This window comes from Haliotis rufescens, unplaced genomic scaffold, assembly GCF_023055435.1.
Source record: "Haliotis rufescens isolate VD_foot unplaced genomic scaffold, xgHalRufe1.0.p SCAF_16, whole genome shotgun sequence".
Classification (NCBI taxonomy): Eukaryota; Metazoa; Mollusca; class Gastropoda; order Lepetellida; family Haliotidae; genus Haliotis; species Haliotis rufescens.
The window spans coordinates 33,604,206-33,627,503 of record NW_025963846.1 but is presented as its reverse complement, the minus strand read 5'-3'; the positions used below and the strand labels follow the sequence as shown (position 1 = coordinate 33,627,503).

General features: G+C 42.4%; 1 protein-coding gene across 3 annotated transcripts in view; it reads right to left on the bottom strand.

The window, feature by feature from the left end:
• Positions 1–23,298, bottom strand: part of LOC124133882 — a 107,654-nt gene that overhangs the window by 52,477 nt on the left and 31,879 nt on the right. For all 3 annotated transcript variants that reach the window (XM_048397153.1, XM_048397154.1, XM_048397155.1), the window contains exons 11-23: positions 22,647–22,808; positions 18,638–18,742; positions 16,169–16,355; positions 15,104–15,178; positions 11,950–12,102; positions 9,792–9,882; positions 8,381–8,489; positions 6,905–7,059; positions 6,216–6,266; positions 3,842–3,924; positions 3,300–3,380; positions 929–1,097; positions 265–336 (exon numbers count right to left, since the gene is read on the bottom strand). In XM_048397153.1, the coding sequence (XP_048253110.1) occupies positions 265–336; positions 929–1,097; positions 3,300–3,380; positions 3,842–3,924; positions 6,216–6,266; positions 6,905–7,059; positions 8,381–8,489; positions 9,792–9,882; positions 11,950–12,102; positions 15,104–15,178; positions 16,169–16,355; positions 18,638–18,742; positions 22,647–22,808 (1,493 nt within the window). The remainder of the gene's footprint in view (positions 1–264; positions 337–928; positions 1,098–3,299; positions 3,381–3,841; positions 3,925–6,215; positions 6,267–6,904; positions 7,060–8,380; positions 8,490–9,791; positions 9,883–11,949; positions 12,103–15,103; positions 15,179–16,168; positions 16,356–18,637; positions 18,743–22,646; positions 22,809–23,298) is intronic.

Sequence of the window (23,298 nt, the reverse complement as noted above, 5' to 3'; positions counted from 1 at the left end):
TCCATGTATCGACGTTGCACATCAGTCATCAATGCACTCGGCGGACCCACGAAATACTGACTTGTGATGCCATTTTTTTAGAGGCTAGTGCTGTGTTTCACTTTAAGAACATTTGACACTTTAATTTCAACCTTGATGATCAGTTTTGCCAAGTTTCATCTTTTTAATATGTCTCAGAGTATGTTTACAGTGTTTGGACAAATAAGGCTTCTCATATATCTATGCATGGTGATGTTTCTTTTGTGGTTCAGTATATATGTGTACCAGCAGAATCTCTGGCAGTGCTCTGTCGTCTCTGTCTTGGAGTCCTCTCTCGTCTATACACAGGGGTAGTTGCTGAAATAGTCACGTGTTCAACATTTCTCTCAACTGTTCAGCATATTAAAAATATGGCTACCCAAGTACCAATCTTGTGAATTAACCTTATGATGCTATTGAAATGGCAAGCCCATTCCAAATTCCTGTGACTGATGTATAGACCAAGATAATGGTGATGACTGATGATGGTGATGACTGATGATGATGACTGATGATGATGATGATGATGATGATGATGCAAGAATTGCAAGAACTGGACAACCATTCAGACTTTTTAAAGTAGGTCAACCATCTGATATTCTGGTGCAATTTTTGAAATCTTTTGAAAAAAAATCATTCTTTGCAAGGTTCCACTGCCCATGGACGTTCTAAAACATTATGTGTTTTGAGTAAAGAGAGAACATGATTCCTACTTTCAGAGGAAAAAAAGACAGATCTTGAAGAGCTGACTGACAAAAAAAACATTCTGTTGCAAACAAAAATCCCAGCCAATCCCAAAATCTTTAAACGGTCAGTCCCTATTTATTTATTTTGGATCATTTATTAATAAACATGAAACAGCATTAAGATGAACATGGCAATAATTCAACATTCATGAAAGATATGTCACCTCTTTCTATGAGAATCTGAAGGGTCTTCTCCATGTGCTTGACAAGGTCATACTTGCTGACCTCTGACCCCAGTGTGAGGTCGAGGGTAGAGAGGGGTTTAGGTGTGTCCGGCGGAGAGAAATAGATTTCGGTTGGTGCCATGGAGAATTCAGACTCCTCTTCCGATTCCTGGAACATACCAAAAATACTTTCAAGGTAGTCAAATATTCATGCAACTCAAATCAAGAAAACCATTTTAACCTTTTTTTGCTGTTTCTCAGTCAGTATTCTCACATATATCAAAGACTGATAGATTTTTAGTCAGACTGATTACCCTATTTTCTCTAAAAAAAATACAGCTGTGTAAAAGATGTGTGCATAACACACACAGACACTGATTTTTTAAACAACATTCCCAGAGCAAAGACATTACCATGAGCATATAATAGCAACGATCAACGTTGTGAGCAATGATCTTTGCCATCAACACGCTATCAACCAAGTCACTGAGCCGGACCACCCATCTTCCAGAGGCAAGGGAGTTAACTGACTTTATAAACCTATTCATTGGGATCGCTATTAAGTAAGAGACTTCTTTCTATAGGCATTAAAACCTATTGTGAGGTTTTACTTTCCAGTCGGGTTAAATCTCATAAACAGGGACGTTGTAATGTCCCTGGGATTTTATATAATATCCCAGGGATTTTATAGGATATTCAAGTCATATTTGCTATAATATCCCAGGAATTTTATTTAATGTCCTGGGTATTTTATTAATGTGACTTCCGTTCAGACTGTAACATGTAATGAAATGTAAAATCAAATGACATACGTTTAATTTATATTCCCGAGGATCGAACTCGCAACCTTCATATCTGTAGCCCAGTGAGTGTACCACGAGGCTACAGAGGTGTTGATAAGCCACACTGGTTTTTAGAATGTCCTTTTCAAGATCCGTACCCCAGCAACAGATATTTTACGCGCGTTTCCTAAGGTTCATGGAAAGTATGTTCGAAACATAAAAATGTTGATAAATGTTGTTTTAAGTTTCTTTTTTCGGTTTATAAGTATGGAAAAACACTTTCCCTCGGTTTTGGTAGACAGAGCATGCCCTGGGGGTCGGGAAAAACCGCGGGGGCTTCGACCCCTTGGTTTTTCCCTCTCCCCAGGGCATGCCTTGTAAGCGTGTTTTCTCCAATACAAAAAACTTCTGTTTCCACCCATGCTGAACTAGGCTGGAATTATGGAGTTATATTTTGGCTGGACTGACGAGTCTATGCATAGTCCAATCAACATGGCGTAACAAAATCAACACCCGGTTTGTAAACTGCCAGGATTTGCAAAGCATGTGTACCGACAACCAAGCATCAACAGACATTTTCCAAATTGTTTCATGTTTTTAATTGAGGTGCTCACAAGATTTGATGCACTTTGCGAAGTAAGACCCGTTTTATTTCAATATAGATGATGATTTGCGATCAGATCGTCTTCAATCAGCGCCGCCCTTTTGTTTGAAGCAAGTGCAAGTGATATGTCAGATGGAATCTGATTGGTCAATAGGAGTGACATAGAAGGGACGTAACTCGTAATAGCCCAGGTGGTGCTACAATCGAACCCAGAAATTCCAGTCCAGTTCGGCTAGGGTGGAAACTCGACTTTTACAGTCAGTTATCTCCCTTGCCTCAGACACAAGCTCCTTCCCAGCGCGTGATACCTTCGTTACACTCTCGGTAACATCGCTGCCACCAGTGTGGGTGCGGCCATTACAAGAATCTTGAAATTTGCCCTCAAACCCCAAATGTAGCAACGTTGATACTTTTGTTTATGTCTTTGGGAATGCCATCATATTTCATTTTGAAAAGGTTTAAGACTGACCATGTTTTCCAGATGAATTTACTTTGTTGTTTTAATAATCAGATTGGTTCGAGATTGCAGACTAACGGAAAATCAACCAACTTCTCCCTTTCATTCTTACTATATCAATTAAAGATGATACTTTTAATGAAATAGAAATTCAAATTGACAAACAAAGAAAGTAATTTATCAGCGATAAGTGTATTCGGCATCACGACAGTCGTCACTTGTTTGTAAACATACCGGTTATTCGGTTGCAAGTTCAACTCCAAGCATGGTTGGGGCCACCTATCACAGTGGGAATTTTGACTGGTGGCAGTGATAGTATAGAGAGCTCCACGAACGGGCCATCGCTGTGAGGAGCTTGAGAAAGACGTTGACCACAGGATCCATTCAGTTGACTCGCATGCCAAACATTGCTGGGACCTTTCCTAACCCGGGAATCTCACCGTACCCATGGACAAAGTGAATCTACTCTGCCTTAGAATCACCCCTGGGTATATTATAAATAATATTGAACATATATCAACAACATACCTCATCTTTCTTCGCCTTCATGGGGTCAAGTTGCAGCTTTCCTTCCAGGAAGTCTTTAGAAAACTCCAGTTCATAAGGCACCTATAGCAAACATCATGATCAGATAGTTACATCGATGAAAGTCTTGCCCTGCTATAGCACACTGCTTCACACTTTAATAATTAATGTCAATCCGGATGAATCAATTTTTCAAAAGACATCAACTGAAACAAACTGAATATATTTCTCAAAACTCAATTGATACTGAATATAAGATTGGTTAACTAAAGAAAGAAATGTAATACATAGGCAGATCTAGAGGCGGAGTCACCCCTTTTGAAAACCAAATGTAGTATGTTTTAGGAAGTAAAATTAGCTGAGAGAGGATTTTGATATTTTGGACCCCCCAATTTCAAAAATGCCAAGTCAGCGAGCCTGACCACCCAATTCCATTAGTTGCCTCTTTCGACAAGCATAGTCGCCTTTTACGGCAAGCATGGGTTGCTGAAGACCTATTCTACTCCGGATCTTCACGGGTCCTGCCTTGTAATTCTGCGACTCACCAAGTAGTTAGACAGTGTGATGGGATCAGGATTCCCCATCGCCCCCTCATACATCACTGCAGGATCCTCATACACAAACGACTCTGTAACGAACAGCCAGACAAGAACAGTGTAAGAATATTATCTTCTTTTCTCTACAACAACCATTCAAGAAAGTGCTCACAAAATCCTTGATCTCATTTTTGGTTACTTGATAACTTGTTTTTGACATGTCTAAATATAATGTACTATTTTCATTTGTATTTTCAATTCCTTTAATGTGGTATTAGAAATGTAGAAAAACATGATTAAAACACCCTTGTCAGATAGTATCTATATACGTGGCTAACCGAGAGGTAGGACCTTTTGGCTTGCCCTTGTTTTGACACTAACAGGAGTCAATAGTTATGATCAACAGTTACTTAATTGTCAAATACCGGTAGTCATTTCTGTAGTCACCTCTAGTCACTGGTAGTGGATTGTCAGAAAATATGTATATAGAGAATACTACACTCATTCTCGTTAGATACCATTTTTACGAAACAAGTGGACTTTCTATGGTATCTGACTGAGTAAAAGCTCGGTCAGATACCATAGAAAGTTCACGAGTTTTGTAAAAATGGTATCTAACGAGAATGAGTGTGGTATTTTATGTATTACCCACGTTAAATATATTTTTAAGTGTAAATACATAACAACTTTCGTTCGTTGACAGACCAAACTGAAACCGGTTGCAAAATCTGGTTGCGCATGAATATTGATATATGACCAAATATGGGCATTGTTAACATGTTTATGCATACGCATTAACAACATGCGCCTGCTGCTCTGTTTGCAAACAAACCAGCACTGATGCTCAAGATCCTTTTGGAAGAAAGTCTTCAACTTATGGTAATTCAAGCGCCATGTTGTTAGTAAGCAGGACACCGATAAGAAAATTTGAAATGTCACATTAGCGCCGCGCTTTGAACAGTTGAATATCCGACCAACAGTCACACGCATCACACTGCCGGGGTCCCGTCTGTGCAATCAAAATGGTTCGGTTTCCTTGATCTATCAGCTGAATTTATATCATGTCCGTACCATTTTGGAATAGGGAAATCAGACTGTTCGCCATAAACATTCATGTTAACTGTACCACCCTATACTGAAGACGTGAAAATCAACAAACTCAAATCTGCTTGCATGTCAGTGACAGCTTCGAACGATTGAAGGGCAAGGTCGCCACCGGAATAAGAAAAGACAACCGCGATCCACTCACAGCGTTTTACACTAGAGATAGGGAATGTTACTGTTCACATTTGGGATGTTTGGGGCCACAAAATCAGAAGTCAAGCACACTTCCACGGAGTTTTTGAATGATTTGTATCGGAACTGTGAACTTTAAGTGATCTGGTCGTGCTGTCGTGTTCGTTCATTCATGAACAACACCTCCCGAAACAGCGCCATAAAATACTCTTCAAAGGGGACACCGATGGCACAACCCGATCATCACAAGTAAGTCTAGATATCTGTCCAGATAGTTTAAACAGACTTCATTTCACCACGCTTATCCTTTTACGTTAAATCAAATTGAAAGTTGAGAAAATGGTCGGGTGCATAACGCTCAAGGTACGCGCTCGATCGGCAGTCATACATTGTAAATCGATTTATAGATCTAGCTCGATTATATGTCTGTAGGAGCTCAATGCATAACGTATATAGAATGCAAACCGAATTTGATGCGTGTGACTATCTTGTTTGGTTTAATAAAGTGTTTGTAAATATCTCTTGTTCTCATGAATTTCTTCAGTTCTGCCTTGTAATCGCAAAATGAATGACGTCTCGCGATTTTTTATGAATGAAAACAGTAGTCCCGGTGTGACAGAGGTCACGGTTATCCAATCAAAACAAGGTCAACCTTGTACGACACACGTGTGACGTACAGATTAAGTATCTTACCACCTGTATCTTCACCATGTGGGTTATAAAGCCCACTATATGATACTTTATACCGTATTCGATGTAATAACCGCCCAGGGCGCTCTCAAAATTAGAAATAGGGGGCTCATATTAGAAATTTTTTTTGTGAAAGGGTTGAAAGATCGTAAATTTGTGGTTTATGCTGACAGCCTGAAATGATACAAAAGAAAAGTCTGTGCGTATTATACACGACATATATTTTTTTCCAGAATTTAATTGCCTGTAAGTAAGGGTGCATATAACACACGAGTGCATATTATACACGATTAAATAATAAATGTCTTGTGTACATTGATCAATCGGTAGGGGTGCCATTTGGGATTGTTTACTAGCCAATATATTAGCAAATATCGCCTTGGGTTATTAGGTATTTATTATGTTGAAAACGGTAATATTTTTCTTTACTCCTTGGTTATGTAAAACGGCAACCCACCTTGATCAAACGTTTCTGGTTCAGTTTCGGGAGGGGTCAGAAATGGACAAACTGAAACAGAAAGATATTTTCCCGAAACAATAGTTTAAAAACATTGGTTAACCTTACACACTTATATCATAGTCTCTAGACCGCCTCCAAGCGTCTTTTGGAAAGAGGAAGGTCGGACATTAATAGATGGTACATGTGTTGTTACATTGCCTGAGCGTTAAGGGGCTAAAACAAGGATTGGTTGGCCTCGGGGTCAGGATACTGTATCTGAGTGGGGTATCCATGTCAAATTGCGGCATGGCATCTCAGTGGGGTAGCAATATAAAACTGGCATTACTTCGGACTAGTACAAGCACAAGCACGCAGACACACACAGACACACACACAGACACCCAGACCCCCACACACACGCATACACACGCATCGCTATAAAAGTGCAATAATCCTGAATGTAAAATTTTAAAAAACCCATTTCACCTCACCTCACCTCACCTCACCTCACCTCACCTCACATCACATCACATCACCGTCTCTATCCAATTTAAAAAAAACCATTTCACCTCACCTCACCTCACCTCACCTCACCTCACTTCACATCACATCACATCACATCACATCACATCACATCACATCACATCACATCACATCACATCACATCACATCACATCACCGTCTCTATCCAATGATTGCCAACATACCTTTAGTGTGGTCGATAAAAAACATGTGTTTCTTGAACCCCACAACCATATCCCCAGAGTCATTGAGGAAGCAGGCCGCACTGAGCGTACTGTCCAGTGTAATCTCTGTCAGAAGCACTCGGAACTCATCCCAGATCTTGATAGCACCTTCATCACTGGCAACAAAAAACAAAAAGTTGAAAATGTCCCCTAGTATATACATAGCCCCTTGCCAAACGTTATATAAAAAGGTCCCCTTGGTGATTCCAGGTCAGAACAAGTCCCCACGAACTGCTTGTCGAATTGCTTGTCGCACAAACTGCTTGTCGCATTGTCGCACGAACTGCTTGTCGCACGAACTGCTTGTCGCACAAACTGCTTGTCGCACAAACTGCTTGTCGCACGAACTGCTTATCGAACTGCTTGTCGCACGAACTGCTTGTCGCACGAACTGCTTGTCGCACGAACTGCTTGTCGAACGAACTGCTTGTCGCACGAACTGCTTATCGAACTGCTTGTCGCACGAACTGCTTGTCGCACGAACTGCTTGTCGCACGAACTGCTTGTCGCACTAACTACTTGTCGCACGAACTGCTTGTCGCACAAACTGCTTGTCGCACAAACTGCTTGTCGCACAAACTGCTTGTCGCACAAACTGCTTATCGAACTGCTTGTCGCACGAACTGCTTGTAGCACGAACTGCTTATCGAACTGCTTGTCGCACGAACTGCTTGTCGCACGAACTGCTTATCGAACTGCTTGTCGCACAGCACATGGTAACTTAATGATGAGGAGGTCAGTGAATTGGATGATTGTGCACCATTGCACCGCATTGATGATTCTCACAATAACAAGCACTGGCTTACCTGGTCCTGAATTGACTAGTTCCAGGCTGTCTTCATACAAATGTAATATTGCTGAGTTAGGGACAAGAGCGGATCCAGCATTCTTAAAAGGGAGGGGTCCAAAATATCAAAATCCTATCTCAGACAATTTTACTGCCTACAACATACATTTGGTTCTTGTAAAAGGGGGTTTTCCGGTCCCCCTTGATCTGCCTATGAAGGATGTAACAGCAAACAAACAAACAAATATGCTTTAAGGGAGACAGAAATATATCTTCAAATGTACCTAAGAATCATTTACCAATACCGGTATAAAGTTTATTAAAAGACTCTTAACTAGAGGAATATTCCAGTTATATCACACCAGTCTGTAAATAACCCAGCCTGTATGTTGGACAAAAGGGGAATTATGCGACCAGATAAAGTGTCGGAACTAATCTCTGATACCGACCCTAAAACAAATTATCCCCAAAATCCCAAATCCATAATACTGTGAACATGAAAATGAAGAGATTCTCTGGGCTCCTTATAATTATATATTGAAAGACTATTTAACAATAAAAGCCTATTTTCATTTCAGAAGAAACAATTTAACAAAATAAATCTTAAACTATTTTCCTTTCAGTGACAAAATGTCAGACTTGGTCTGTACCTGCAGGAACAGAATATTTTCATGGTCTGGCAGGCATCCAGAGCTATGATAGCTTCATTGTGCTCGGGACGTTTGTAAATGTCTACAGCCTCCGAAAACTCAGGAACAGCTGAAAAAAACATTGTGACACAATTAAATACATGTCATACCAAAAAAAGGTCTAAAATGTAAACCCTCAATGACAATAAAAGATTGAAAATATTTATTTTTCGGGTAAGAACTGCATGTGACTGTATGGGTCAAAATTTTTGAAAGACGAAAAACTCATAATTGAGTTTTTCGTCTTTGACAAAACTTTGACTTTGAGGGTGAGTGAGTATGGTTTTATGCCACTTGTAACAATTTTCCTGCAATATCATGGCTGGAAACACCAGAAAATGGTTTCTTTGATACCCGTGGGTGAGAAACCCATTTGAGATAAGTTGTATCAAACATAATTATGTGTGAGATCAATTTCCAGGTCCGTGATTGGCTATTCCATGGTGATGGCTTAAGGTCAAATTATGACAGACTTCTTTCATGATTGCAATTCACTTGTGCTTCGGTCAAATTCACCTACGTCTGTGTCAAAACTTTGTGGCTTTAGAGTGTTCCTTGGTCTTGTCTAGTTTGTATTGTCATCATCGCCTTGATAATCCAGATATGGCAAAAACTTTTTTAGTGTGGAAGGTCACACTAGGTATGGGTAGTAAGCAGTTGGCCGGAAGACGTCACAAATGATATTTGTGTTATGTATCAATGCGCCATTGTCATCATGAGAATAGACAGAATATGCATTTGATGATAAAATGGTTCAATTTTAGGGGGTGTAAGAATCAGATCACTCCAATCATGCCTGTTAGATACCTTTTGAAACAACTCGTAAGATAATAATACTTAGTTAATAAATATGGCAAATATTTGCACGTTTTCCCCATTTGTAAACTTTGATGGACACCTGTAGCGAACTTAAACTTGCTGACCTGCTGTCTGCTGTATAGGTAACCTATACCTAACAAGTATGCCACAAGACGTGCTACTCCATGTATAACCATGTAATGTCATATACTGAATTGAATAAAAAATATTTTTAAAAACCAAAACTCGTAAGATAAATGGTATCTGACAGACACTTGTGTCGTAATCTCTATTTCACACATTGTACCCATGTGGGAATCGAACCCGGTCCTCGGCATGACGCTAGTCTACCCCAGGGCCCGCGTCACTTTGAGTGAGTGAGTGAGTGAGTTTGGTTTTACGCCGCTTTTAGCAATATTCCAGCAATATCACGGCGGGGGACACCAGAAATGGGCTTCACACATTGTACCCATGTCGGGATTCGAACCCGGGTCTTCGGCGTGACGAGCTAACGCTTTAACCACTAGTCTACCCCAGGGCCCGCATCACTTTGAGAATGTAACCACACTATCACCTTTAGCTTTGTACATCCCCGCATCCTCAGCTGGCGTCAACGTGTAGTCATTGACACAACCACTTTTGTGTCCAGTCAAGAAGGTCATGTTCTGAAGACAGAGAGATGAGGACAAATACAGTAGAACATGGATATAACGAACACGGATAGAGCGAACAAACGGATACAACGAACTGTTAAAAAATCCCTGAGAGACGAGGACAAATACCAGCATTCTCCACAGTTCAGACATTTTACATAAACTTTATGGTCATTTCGAATACTGTATATCGCCATCTAAAAAGCATCTTCCCAAGGCAAGAGAGTTAACTGACTTTAAAAGTCCAGTTTCCACCCTTGCCAAAGCCAAACTAGGCTGGAATAACTGGGTTCGATCGTAGCGCCACCAGTGGCTATTAAGAAATAATGTCCCTTCTAAGCCTCTCCTATGAACCAATCATATTTTACCTCTCATGTCACTTGCGTTTGCTTCACACAAAATGGTGGCGCCCAGTCAGGACGATCTGATCGATAATCGAAGATCTATATTGTGATAAAACGGGTCTTACATCGCAAAGTGCATCAAATCACGTGAGCACCTTGATTAAAAAACCTATGCATAGACTCGTTAGTCCAGCCAAAATGTAACTCCATAATATCAGCCTTGTTCGGCAAGGGTGGAAACTGGACTTTTAAATCAATTAACTCTCTTGCCTCGGGAAGATGTCTATAAAGCAACCCCATGTATAAGGCGACCCCCCTGTACAAGCCCTTAAAATCGATGCTAATTTATACACCCCGTCTATAAAGCGAATCGGAATGAAGCACGTCACAAGCACATACACAATCCCTACATTTGCAATAAAAACGTGTTTGTTTGTCTTCCGCAGAAAAAAATCATATCCCTTCTGCGAAACAAACAGATCATAATTAAACTTGGTCAATACAAATTTGAAATTTGAGATAAAACATCTTTAGATATGATGATTGACTGATAAAATTGTATTTCCTGTTCTGCTAGGTGTTGCAATATCGAGTAATGACTGCTCCCTATCATATCACAATCCAGTACAATAACTGATCCCTGTACATCCGGGCTTTTTAAGATCATGGCCTCCGAGAGTAAAGTGTCAAGTCAGACGTACTTCTTGTTGTCTCTATAATTAGTGTTTGGATAACACGGGATATTGAAACACTAGGCATTGTTTTACATGCAGAGATTAAGAATACTATGTGTAGTGTCTTGTAAACTAAGCCGGAAGCAGCATTCAGCTGTGCACACGTTTCTCGGAATCTACTGGTGATGGTATTTCCGGTGATACGTGTTCACACTAATCTCTTTGTGTCGGGGAAAAAAACATCAAAACTCTTCAACCCAGTGTATAAAACGACCCCCCTTGACCCCCGTAATTCTAGGTATGAAAAACAGCCACAGCGATATACGGTATTACAGGAACCTGTGTATTCTCTACATCATGCACTTAGCCTGCTACTTTGTCTCTTACTACAAAACACAGAATACAGAATGACAACAGCTTTGCGTGAACCACAGTTTCCGAATACGGAGTTACCTGCTCTTACTCTTTCCCTCACTATGATAATTATTGAACCAGTTTGATAGAAGTATGGGAAAAAATATTTCAGGGAGCATCCATTTGATTTGTAGGGGGGTGAGGGAGGGATTTATTTAGAACAATCTATTTTTTCCCAGCTGTATCCAACAAACTATATATTTACTGAGCACCATAAAACAATCTATTCACTATTAACACAAAAAATTGACGCTTGGGTATTTTCCACAAAACAAACTATTCATTTTTTTCACTACAACAAACAAACTATTTATTTTGGGCATACTTCTGAACAAAATATCAATGATGGGTATATTTCTGAACAAACCTTTTGTTTACAAAACCTTCCTACGCACCCAAAAGAAATCCAATGAATGCTCCCTAAACTTAATTAATTCAATGCAAAATGAACAATAATCAACCCAAAAGTTGTGTTATCAGTATTGTCTAATCTAAATGTAATATATCTCATCAAAATTGATACTAACTTTCAGTCATGTTCAGTAAATAATGCATTTTTGAGAACACTGGCACTTTTTTCTGCTGGAATATTTTTTCTTCTGATAGGACTTTTGAGACGAGTGTATGAGTAATGTAGATGGTCTCACTATTCGTGCGTAGTGTGCGATGTCTGGAGCACAGTAGACCTCATGCACCAGAGCCAGGTCGGGGAGGCTCCAAATCTGTATCTGCATCAACTCCTTCAGGAGGCACAACGTTATCAGGGAGTCGTGGCCGGGGTCGTGCCTCATGTCCTCAATCTGGTGACATCACAATATTACTTGACATGGATTATGATAAATGCATATTAATACTGTGTTGCATCATATCATAAAGCATGCTCATGGTGCTACACAATTACCATAGTATGTTCAATGGATACGTTTGCACTCAAATGACATTCTCAGCTCCCAGGGGAGTATACAACCCAAGCTGCCTTTCATCCACTGGATGGTTTAGCATTCCTATTTCCATCTCATCCAACCATTTTGTTTGTTTGTTTGTTTGTTTAACGCTGCACTCAGCAATATTCCAGCTATATGACGGCGGTCTGTAAAATAATCAAGTCTGGACCAGACAATCCAGTGATTGACGTCATGAGCATCGATCCATGCAATTGGGATCAATGACATGTACTAACCAAGTCAGCGAGCCTGGCCACCCGATCCAGTTAGTCACTTTTTACGACAAGCACAGTCACCTTTTACGGCAAGCATGGGTTGCTGAAGACCTATTCTACTTGCACGATAAAACCGGCATTAGTTCAAACTAGTACAAGCAGAAACACATGCTACATACACAAGCATGTCGCTTTATGAGTTGATTAACTAAAAGTAATTTTAATCACATTTTTTCAGCTATATGACAGCGGTCTGTAAAATAATCAAGTCTGGACCAGGCAATCCAGTGATTGACGTCATGAGCATCGATCCACGCAATTGGGATCAATGACATGTATTAACCAAGTCAGCGAGCCTGACCACCCGATCCCGTTAGTCGCCTTTTACGACAAGCATAGTCGCCTTTTACGGCAAGCATGGGTTTCTGAAGACCTATTCTACCCCGGTACCCTTCACTGCTGGGTGAATATAGGCTTATTCAGAAGAAAGTCACTTGCTCATGGACACAATCAAGCCATGTTTCATGTGCCTGGCCTGTCATGAAGTCAAACTAAACCAGAGCTTGATTTAAGGAACTAGATTTAACTTGCACCAAGTGCATGTTGACATGAAAACCAAGTTGCACCAAAAAATAAACAGGTCCCATAAATTTACCAAAGTTGAAAAATAGGCCAGTCTGCTGCCAGTATCGAATTAATCAAATTGCTGTAAAACGTAAAAGGTACATGTTGTTAGAATCTAAACTTTAGTGTCAGTGGTTTTATGTTAGCTTGCACTTCATTTATTCTTTTTATATTGGAAGAGTTACTTCCCTTTAATTGTCACATGTCAAGCTCCTCACAGCGATAGAACGTTCCCGGAGCTCTCTATACTATCTCTGCCACCAGTCAAAACTCCCCACTGTGAATAGGTGGCCACAACCAAGCTTGGAGTTGAACTCGCAATTGCAACCGAATGACCGTTATGTTTACAAACAAGTGACGACTGTCGTGACGCCGAATACACTTATCGCTGCTAAATTACTTTCTTCGTTTGTCAATTTGAATTACTGTTTCATTAAAACTATCGTGTTATTGATATAGTAAGGGAGAAGTTGGTTGATTTTCCGTTAGTCTGCAATCTCGAACAAGTAAATTCATCTGGAAAACATGGTCAGTCGTAAACCTTTTCAAATTGAAAATATCATGGCATTCCCAAAGACATAAACAAAAGTATCAACGTTACAACATTTGGGGTTAGAGGGCAAATTTCAAGATTCTTGTAATGGCCGCGCCCACACTGGTGGCAGCGATGTTACCGAGAGTGTAACGAAGGTGTCACGCGCTGGGAAGGAGCTTGGTCACATGTGTTACATGGGCGGATACAGAGGGGGGGTGCGGGGGTGCGCACCCCCACTTTTTATTTCGAAAAAAATCTTTATTTCTGTATAAATTACCACCAAAGACAATAAATAAATCTTAGTTGTGCACCCCCCCTCCTCAAAAAAGCTGTATCCGCCCCTGTGTTAGATGGAAAAATGGCGGACATGTGAAATGTATATTTGATTGATGAGTTGAAGAAATACAGAAGATTTATTTGACGATTTGTCTTTGTTGATCATTGAAGATAGAAACAAGATGTCTTTAACACATGTGCACATAATCTTGAAGTACACACAGTTTGATGATGTTATTACAACAAGAAAGCACGACAAATTACACGTAACTGGGACTAGTGACATAGTATGGTAGATAACCTTTAGAGGTATTGAATGTGTTCGAAGGTCGATGTTGTGTGGCCAAGTAAGGGTCACAAATTTGAAATTTTTCTACATGCACTTGGTCACGTAGACATAGATAATAGGTTTTATTTTTCAATAAGAGGTTGCACTAGTGCATGTTTAAGGCTTAAAACAATAAAAGAATCGGTTCTCAGGAATGACTTCTGAAATTATAGTGCGGGAGGGCGGTGCTTTATTTTTTTTATTTTGCTTGTTCAAACTAGTATGTAACCAACCTGGGAAAGGGCCTCCCTATATAAACAAGCATACACACTCCTATTGCCGCCATTACTGTATTCGACGTAATAAGCGCCCACGGCGATATTTGCGAATATATTGGCTAGTGAACAATCCTAATTAGCACCCCTTCCGATTGATCAATGTTCACAAGACTTATTTATTCACGTATGATACATCACTTGTGTGTTATATGCAACCTTAATTATGGGCAATTAAATTCTTGAAAAATATATCTGTCGTACATGAACATAAAATTTATCTTTCAACTCGTTGGTTTTTTTCACCAAAATAATATTTTAACAAGAGCCCCTATTTCTAATTTTGAGAACGGCCTGGGCGCTTATTACGTCAAATACGGTACCATAACATAAGATGTGCAGTAGAGCAGTGCGCATGTAAAGGGAAGTAACCGTGTTCTATATTGGATTGCATTGTTTTTAAGAATTAGGATTTTATTTTATTTTTTTAAAATGGAAAAAAACAACGAAATGTGTGGCAGACTTTCTGATGATGCAGCGGGGCCTGAGAACCAAGACTAGTTTGTTTTTTAGCCTTATATAGCCAAATCGAGCCATGTAACAAAAAACAGTGGATTTGACTCCTTCACTTCAGAGGTACAAGGAGTTGTTCTTGTCTACTTACAGCATCTTTTGAAGCTTTGAACTCCATGTACTTTTGTCCTTTGACCACAGGATCCATGAACAGGATCCGGCCATCCTGAATTCATCATACCACATCACATTTATTATTTAGTAAATACTGCTTAACTAAACTTTATAACGTCAGTTGAAATGCAATCGCTGTCATCCTCAATAACAAATTTTTGCATAAAAACCTAAAATCATCTTTTATGTTTCTGGTGACCATCTTTTCTCTCATGTAACAAATGTTGCAATTGGGATGACAATCCCCGTCCGGGATTCGAACCCACACTGCCAGAGTGAAGCACCTAATCGCCAGCACACAAAGCAGCGATCTAACCCACTCAGCCACCGGGGCTTCTACAAAAACTTTAAGTCTGGCAATAATGTGCCTCGCTCTTGCAGTGTGGGTTCGAATCCCGGACGAGACTCAACCCCCCAAAAGTACGAGAATCTGTACTTTACTAAGAAAGTGTTACCCCAAATATAACATTTGTCACATTTGATCACTTTCTAAATGGCATTGTGTGTTCATATCTATTCTCTTGGTCGACTTATAGTGAGTGAGTGAGTATGGTTTTACGCCACTTTTAGCAATATTCCAGCAATATCCCGGCGGGGGACACCAGAAATGGGCTTCACACATTGTACCCATGTCGGGAATCGAACCTGGGTCTTCGGCGTGACGAGGGAACGCTTTAACCACTAGGCTACCCGACTGCCCTTGGTCGACTTATAAGCAACACATATATATGACAGGAAATAGTATGAAATTGAAATACAAATTATATAAAAATTTCAACAAAAGCACAAGTGGCCCAGCAGTCCAGGGTTGTCCTGGTAGATTATGAGTTCTAATCCTGGTTGGCCCACAGTATGTTTCTTGGTTGATTACCATGAAAACCATGTCGTATGTTTCACCAAAGTGGTAAACATCTAAGACCCGCATCACTTCAGGCCTTCCTTAATCATGAAGCTGACGTGCCATGATACAACCGAAGTACTGTTCAAGTGGCATTAAACCCAACTCACTCACTCACACACTTAAGTACACAAGCTATCCCACCTCCATTCCCAGCAGGAGGTAGGAGTGTCTGACAGGACAGCAAAAGCCCTCGTCCGTCCACATCATGGCTGAGGCATTGAGGTCACACAGACAGCGGCAGTTGGTGATCGCCTCATTCCCCACCCCGCTCTCCGTGGCTCGGTGTCTTGACTGGCCCCCATGGAGAATCGAGGAGCTACTGCTGGGTCTGAAATTGTCATCAATATATTGTTGATGCCATATCACCATTCAACATTTAAAATGTGTTTATAGATATTGCTGGTATGGACTTTTAGTTTTATCATGGTTATAACGACAATGTTTCCAACACTATAAGACTTTAGAGGTTCTGTTTTAATACACAGGCTGTAAAGATGAAGGTGAAGGAAGACAAGACTCTCACGGGAATATTCTGCATATCCTCTGCATACTGCATCTAATGCATGTAGCATGGATGAAACTGTTACAGTATAATCGTAGCTTCCTGCTGTCATGTGAATTCCTGGACCTGTTCCTGATGTACTGGACCTACCTGACACCCTGACCACCGTCCTGTTCATCCCTGGACCTGTTCCTGATGTATTGGACCTACCTGACACCCTGACCACCGTCCTGTTCATCCCTGGACCAGTTCCTGATGTACTGGACCTACCTGACACCCTGACCACCGTCCTGTTCATCCCTGGACCTGTTCCTGATGTATTGGACCTACCTGACACCCTGACCACCCTCCTGTTCATCCCTGGACCTGTTCCTGATGTATTGGACCTACCTGACACCCTGACCACTGTCCTGTTCATCCCTGGACCTGTTCCTGATGTACTGGACCTACCTGACACCCTGACCACTGTCCTGTTCATCCCTGGACCTGTTCCTGATGTACTGGACCTACCTGACACCCTGACCACCCTCCTGTTCATCCCTGGACCTGTTCCTGATGTACTGGACCTACCTGACACCCTGATCACCGTCCTGTTCATCCCTGGACCTGTTCCTGATGTATTGGACCTACCTGACACCCTGACCACCCTCCTGTTCATCCCTGGACCTGTTCCTGATGTATTGGACCTACCTGACACCCTGACCACTGTCCTGTTCATCCCTGGACCTGTTCCTGATGTATTGGACCTACCTGACACCCTGACCACTGTCCTGTTCATCCCTGGACCTGTTCCTGATGTACTGGACCTACCTGACACCCTGATCACTGTCCTGTTCATCCCTGGACCTGTTCCTGATGTACTGGACCTACCTGACACCCTGACCACCCTCCTGTTCATCCCTGGACCTGTTCCTGATGTACTGGACCTACCTGACACCCTGATCACTGTCCTGTTCATCCCTGGACCTGTTCCTGATGTACTGGACCTACCTGACACCCTGACCACCCTCCTGTTCATCCCTGGACCTGTTCCTGATGTACTGGACCTACCTGACACCCTGATCACTGTCCTGTTCATCCCTGGACCTGTTCCTGATGTACTGGACCTACCTGACACCCTGACCACCCTCCTGTTCATCCCTGGACCTGTTCCTGATGTACTGGACCTACCTGACACCCTGATCACTGTCCTGTTCATCCCTGGACCTGTTCCTGATGTATTGGACCTACCTGACACCCTGACCACCCTCCTGTTCATCCCTGGACCTGTTCCTGATGTACTGGACCTACCTGACACCCTGATCACTGTCCTGTTCATCCCTGGACCTGTTCCTGATGTACTGGACCTACCTGACACCCTGACCACCCTCCTGTTCATCCCTGGACCTGTTCCTGATGTACTGGACCTACCTGACACCCTGATCACTGTCCTGTTCATCCCTGGACCTGTTCCTGATGTACTGGACCTACCTGACACCCTGACCACCCTCCTGTTCATCCCTGGACCTGTTCCTGATGTACTGGACCTACCTGACACCCTGATCACTGTCCTGTTCATCCCTGGACCTGTTCCTGATGTACTGGACCTACCTGACACCCTGACCACCCTCCTGTTCATCCCTGGACCTGTTCCTGATGTACTGGACCTACCTGACACCCTGATCACTGTCCTGTTCATCCCTGGACCTGTTCCTGATGTACTGGACCTACCTGACACCCTGACCACCCTCCTGTTCATCCCTGGACCTGTTCCTGATGTACTGGACCTACCTGACACCCTGATCACTGTCCTGTTCATCCCTGGACCTGTTCCTGATGTACTGGACCTACCTGACACCCTGACCACCCTCCTGTTCATCCCTGGACCTGTTCCTGATGTACTGGACCTACCTGACACCCTGATCACTGTCCTGTTCATCCCTAGACCTGTTCATAATGTACTGGACCTACCTGACACCCTGACCACTGTCCTGTTCATCCCTGGACCTGTTCATAATGTACTGGACCTACCTGACACCCTGACCACTGTCCTGTTCATCCCTGGACCTGTTCCTGATGTACTGGACCTACCTGAAACCCTGGACCTGTTCATGATGTACTGGACCTACCTGACACCCTGACCACCGTCCTGTTCACTCCTGGACCTGTTCATGATGTACACATACTGGATCTCATGGATGTTCCACACAGCGATCCGACAAGCCGGGTCAGTTCTGTAATGCAGATTTATATCACAGCATGTGAGAATGAAGCCAGTTTTATGACATTGTCAGTAACACCTTAGAAATCCAGAAATGTTAAACAAACCAAAATCTCGGGACAATCAAACGGACAGCTGATAGATGGAACATATATATCCTAACCATCTGGGTGCAGTGACAAACCAATTCTTATTATCCAGAAGAGTTGTCTCCCCACTAGGCCCCTTTCCCAAACAGTAACCACACTGAGCAGCCATTGTAACCACCTAATCCCCGTTTAGATAACAAACATAATGGACATTTCATGTTGCTGCGATGCCATTCAAAGTGCATCTCGGGTAACCTCCAACTCATCTTCCCGAGGCAAGAAACTGACTTTAAAAGTCCAGTTTCCACCCTTGCCGAACTAAGCTTGAATTCCTGGGCTCGATCTTAGCGCCACCAGTGGTTATTACGAGTTATGTCCCTTCTAAGCCTCTCCTATGGACCAATCAGATTCCATCATTTGCATTTGTTTCAAACAAAATCGCGGCACCCAGCAAGACGATCTGATCGGTAATCAAGATCTATATTGTGATAAAACGAGTCTCACATCGCGAGGTGCATCAGATCACACGAGCATCTTCATTAAAAACATGAAAAGGTTTGGAAAATATCAGCTGACACCGAGTTTGCAGTGCACATACTTTGCAATTCCTGCAATCGACCGAAATCTATGCGACAGTTTACAAACCGGATTTCGATTTCGTTGCGTGAATTTGATTGGACTTTGCATAGACTCGTTAGTCCAGCTAAAATGTAACCCCATAATACCAGCCTAGTTCGGCAAGGGTGGAAACTGGACTTTTATAGTCAGTTAACTCTCTTGCCTCGGGAAGATGACTCCAACTGCTGTCACCATGCATGTTCAAAAGTGAATGCACAATAACGTCTTTGCCATCACAACCATACAGTTATGGTGACGAGTTATATCACGGCGTGTCAGCTTAATGTGGTAACAAAGACTGAAGTGATGCAGGTCTTAGATGTTTACCACTTTTGTGAATCCATGACCACTGGTATGGTGCTGACAAACCTTGAAACATAATTGGGGCAAACCAGGATTCGAACCCACAATCATAGTTAATGAATACTACCTCCATTACATCATTGCTGAATGTCTGTATTTTGGCTGCAATCACACCATAATTAAATCTTCAGATTATCAACAGAAATCTTCTTCACTGTCAACTATGCAACTAGTTATCACTGCAGTAGCACCAAGCAGCTCAAAGCTCTTCTGTGTGAAAAGGCTGGAAAACCTCACTTCTTTCCAAACATTTACCAACAAGAGGCATGAATGGGGAAGTGGTAGGGAGTACTTTCGATGTTATAGGGGTAGTATTCTTAGAATAACTAACAATGATACCATTGCTCCTATAATTCTTGTGAATCTTCTACCTCTATTACATCATTGCATGAATGTACTGAACTAGCTATAAGTGGGCAAAACTGATGATGGGAGACGTGACGCTGGTGACTAGTCAATGTGCTATTGGGACCCCAAGTGGAAGAAGACCCCTTGACTGCAAAGTGTAAATATTTTTGCGATGCTTGATGAATGGGGACATTGAGATAGGTGTCTGAGCAAGAAGATGAGCCAATCTCCAAATCTCAGGCTTGAACTTAACTTCATTACTGATTCTATCTGGAAACTGAAAGGAGGGACTAGATAAGATTTCTGAGAACCTTGAGATCTATATTCCTAAAGTCCAGGGAGTTCTTCAGAACTAAGAAACTGGAGAGAAAAAACCCTTGCTGTCCAGATGGGCTTCTTTTCTAGGAGTGTTCCCATGGCCAGGTGGGCTGCCTAGATTTTGGTCCCTTCCATAAGGAATCGTCGGCCTGTTGGCCGGGATACAAGTAGAAGTTGACGGAAGTGTAGCTTGTATCCCCATCAAACAATGTTGAGAATCCAGTGGTCGGACGTGATCTGCTTCCAACTTTCAGGGGGGCACGGGAGGCCCAGTTGTCTAAGGCGCCCCGATTCGCTGTGCAGAGTTGCGTCCCTTGGGCAAGCCAGAAATCTATGATTGTGGGTTCGAATCCCAGTTCGCCCCGATTATGTTTCTAGGTTTGCCAGCACCATACCCGTGCTCGTGGGTTTCACCGAAGTGGTAAACGTCTGAGGCCTGCATCACTTCGGGATTTCCTCCCACATTAAGCTGACACGCTGTGATATGACTTGAATACTGTTAAAAGCGGCGTTAAACCCAACTCACTCACACTCACTCCAACTTTCGGCGTATGACAAAAGATGCCCTCCAACTTGACCCCGAGTCAGCATTATGTTGAAAGGCAGTAGATATAGTATATAGTATATGACATAGTATATAGATAAAGCCAGGTAGATAGGATATGAAATGAGAAGATGGATGGACATGAAGGGCTCGCTCCGACTTCCAGGTATGGAACCTCTTCAGGTATTCCCACATTTGTTGTCAAGGTGACATGAGGACTCGGATGCATTTTGAGGTCTACCCCTTCTGTGAGCATGGTGCTAACTAGACCTGGGACAGGTAACTCTGGTACTTGGGTTAGGTGGGTACTGAGTAGGACCCGTGAACCCACAGGACTACCCGACCTGTGGTTAGTCACGTGATATATTGTTTAATAACCAAAATTATCTGGAAATCTATGGTTATGCTACAAGTTGCAAATGTTTGCAGTTCTTCCTGACTGTGTACGCATTCTTTGTGACTTCTGGGTATGCATAACCAAATCGTTTTATACATGTATCTAAATACATTTTGCCAGGGCTACGGTACAAAAATTCCCAATCGGACATTTTGTACCCATCTCTTGGGACCTACAGCGGGTACAATGGAAATGTAGGGACAATGGGTAGGGACAATGGAAAGAGATGTAATGGTGTCCACAGTTTTCTCTGCTGATTCTTTCCTCTTGGCTTCCCTAAAAGAGTCTGACATCTTGTTGAAAGCTGACTTGAAGGTGTGGGGGGGGGCACTGCTCACATTTAGTATCGTCAGAACAAAGGACGTCCTGACACTTCCAGAAGGAAGGAGAAGGGTCTCCCTTGATCATAAAATGGCCACACGACTTGCATGTAAGGAAGAGGCCGAGGTCGCCATGACAGGCTCACACAGCACCAAGTTTATATTCATGTGAGTACCAACCAATCAACCAAACTTACTGAAGATGACTCCTTAATTAGCTGAATAACAACGTGATCCACAAGATGAGTGAGTGAGTGAGTGAGTTGGGTTTAATGCCGCTTTTAACATTATTCCAGTTATATCGCGGCGTGTCAGCTTAATGTGGGAGGAAAGCCCGAAGTGATGCAGGTCTCAGACGTTTACCACTTCCGTGAAACCAATGAGCACGAGTATGGTGCTGACAAACCTAGAAACATAATCGGGGCGAACCAGGATTCGAACCAACAATCATAGGTTTCTGGCGCACCCAAGGGACACAACTCTGCACAGAGAATCGCGGCGCCTCAGACGACTGGGCCACTCGTGCCCCCGATCCACAAGATGAACTGAATTAGATAGATATAGTGTGACAAAACCACTTTTGTGCTAGAGAAAAACAAGACTGAGAAAGTTGATGTTCACTCCAGCAGACACACGACAGAAGTGAAGTTTTCCTGCCTTTGCACACAGAAGAGCTGTGAGCTGCTTGGTGCTACTGCGGTGACAACTAGTTGTGTATAGTTGACAGTGAACAGGACCTCTGTTGAAAATCTGAAGATTTAGTTCTGGTGTAATTGCAGCCAAAATACAGGAGTTTGGCAATGATGTAATAGAGGTAGAGGATTTGTAAGAATTATAGGTCTCTGGCATGCCCAAGTGAATTATGACACATAAGTCAACTGGGTCACCAGTGTCTCCAGAAAGGAAAGAAAGAAACTGACCTTGTTGTGTAGACCCATATCTCCTGCGGGTTGACCAGCATGAAGACGACGCTGAACTCACGACTGTAGCACACGCTGAGCACCTTCTGTAGTGGGGAGATGCTGGGAGGGGGCAGCACCGTCGACATGTTCTTCTGATTGCTGCGGGCGAACAGCCTCAAACTGGAACACACAGATTAAACATCTACAGTGACCTGCCCTTTTCAAAGACGGTGAAGATGTGGAAGAATGACCTGTCCATAATTGATGAAATCATGTAAAAGTCAGTTGTCTCGAACAGTCGTGGATGATTATCAGTCCATATCCTAGAAAATGAGCTGATCTGGAACCCTGTCATGAGACAACAGACATTTCATCAATGGTTGGTTTCACCTGCTGTCAGGACTGACTACATCTAACTAGACAAGGTTCTCATTGTCCAAGGCTCCGTGGACAAAATCTTGGGAATGCTGGTATCAATCGACAGCGAGAACCTTGTCTAACATTTGATCTGCTTTTCTCTCCAAGGGCCACTCTCCATGATGTTTTTCCCTCCCACCCCATCAGAATCCCATACCACCAGACTGCCTCTCAAACTTGTTCCAGGGTCACCATCTGTGATGTCTTTCCCTCCCACCCCATCAGACTCCCACCCCACCAGACTGCCTCTCAA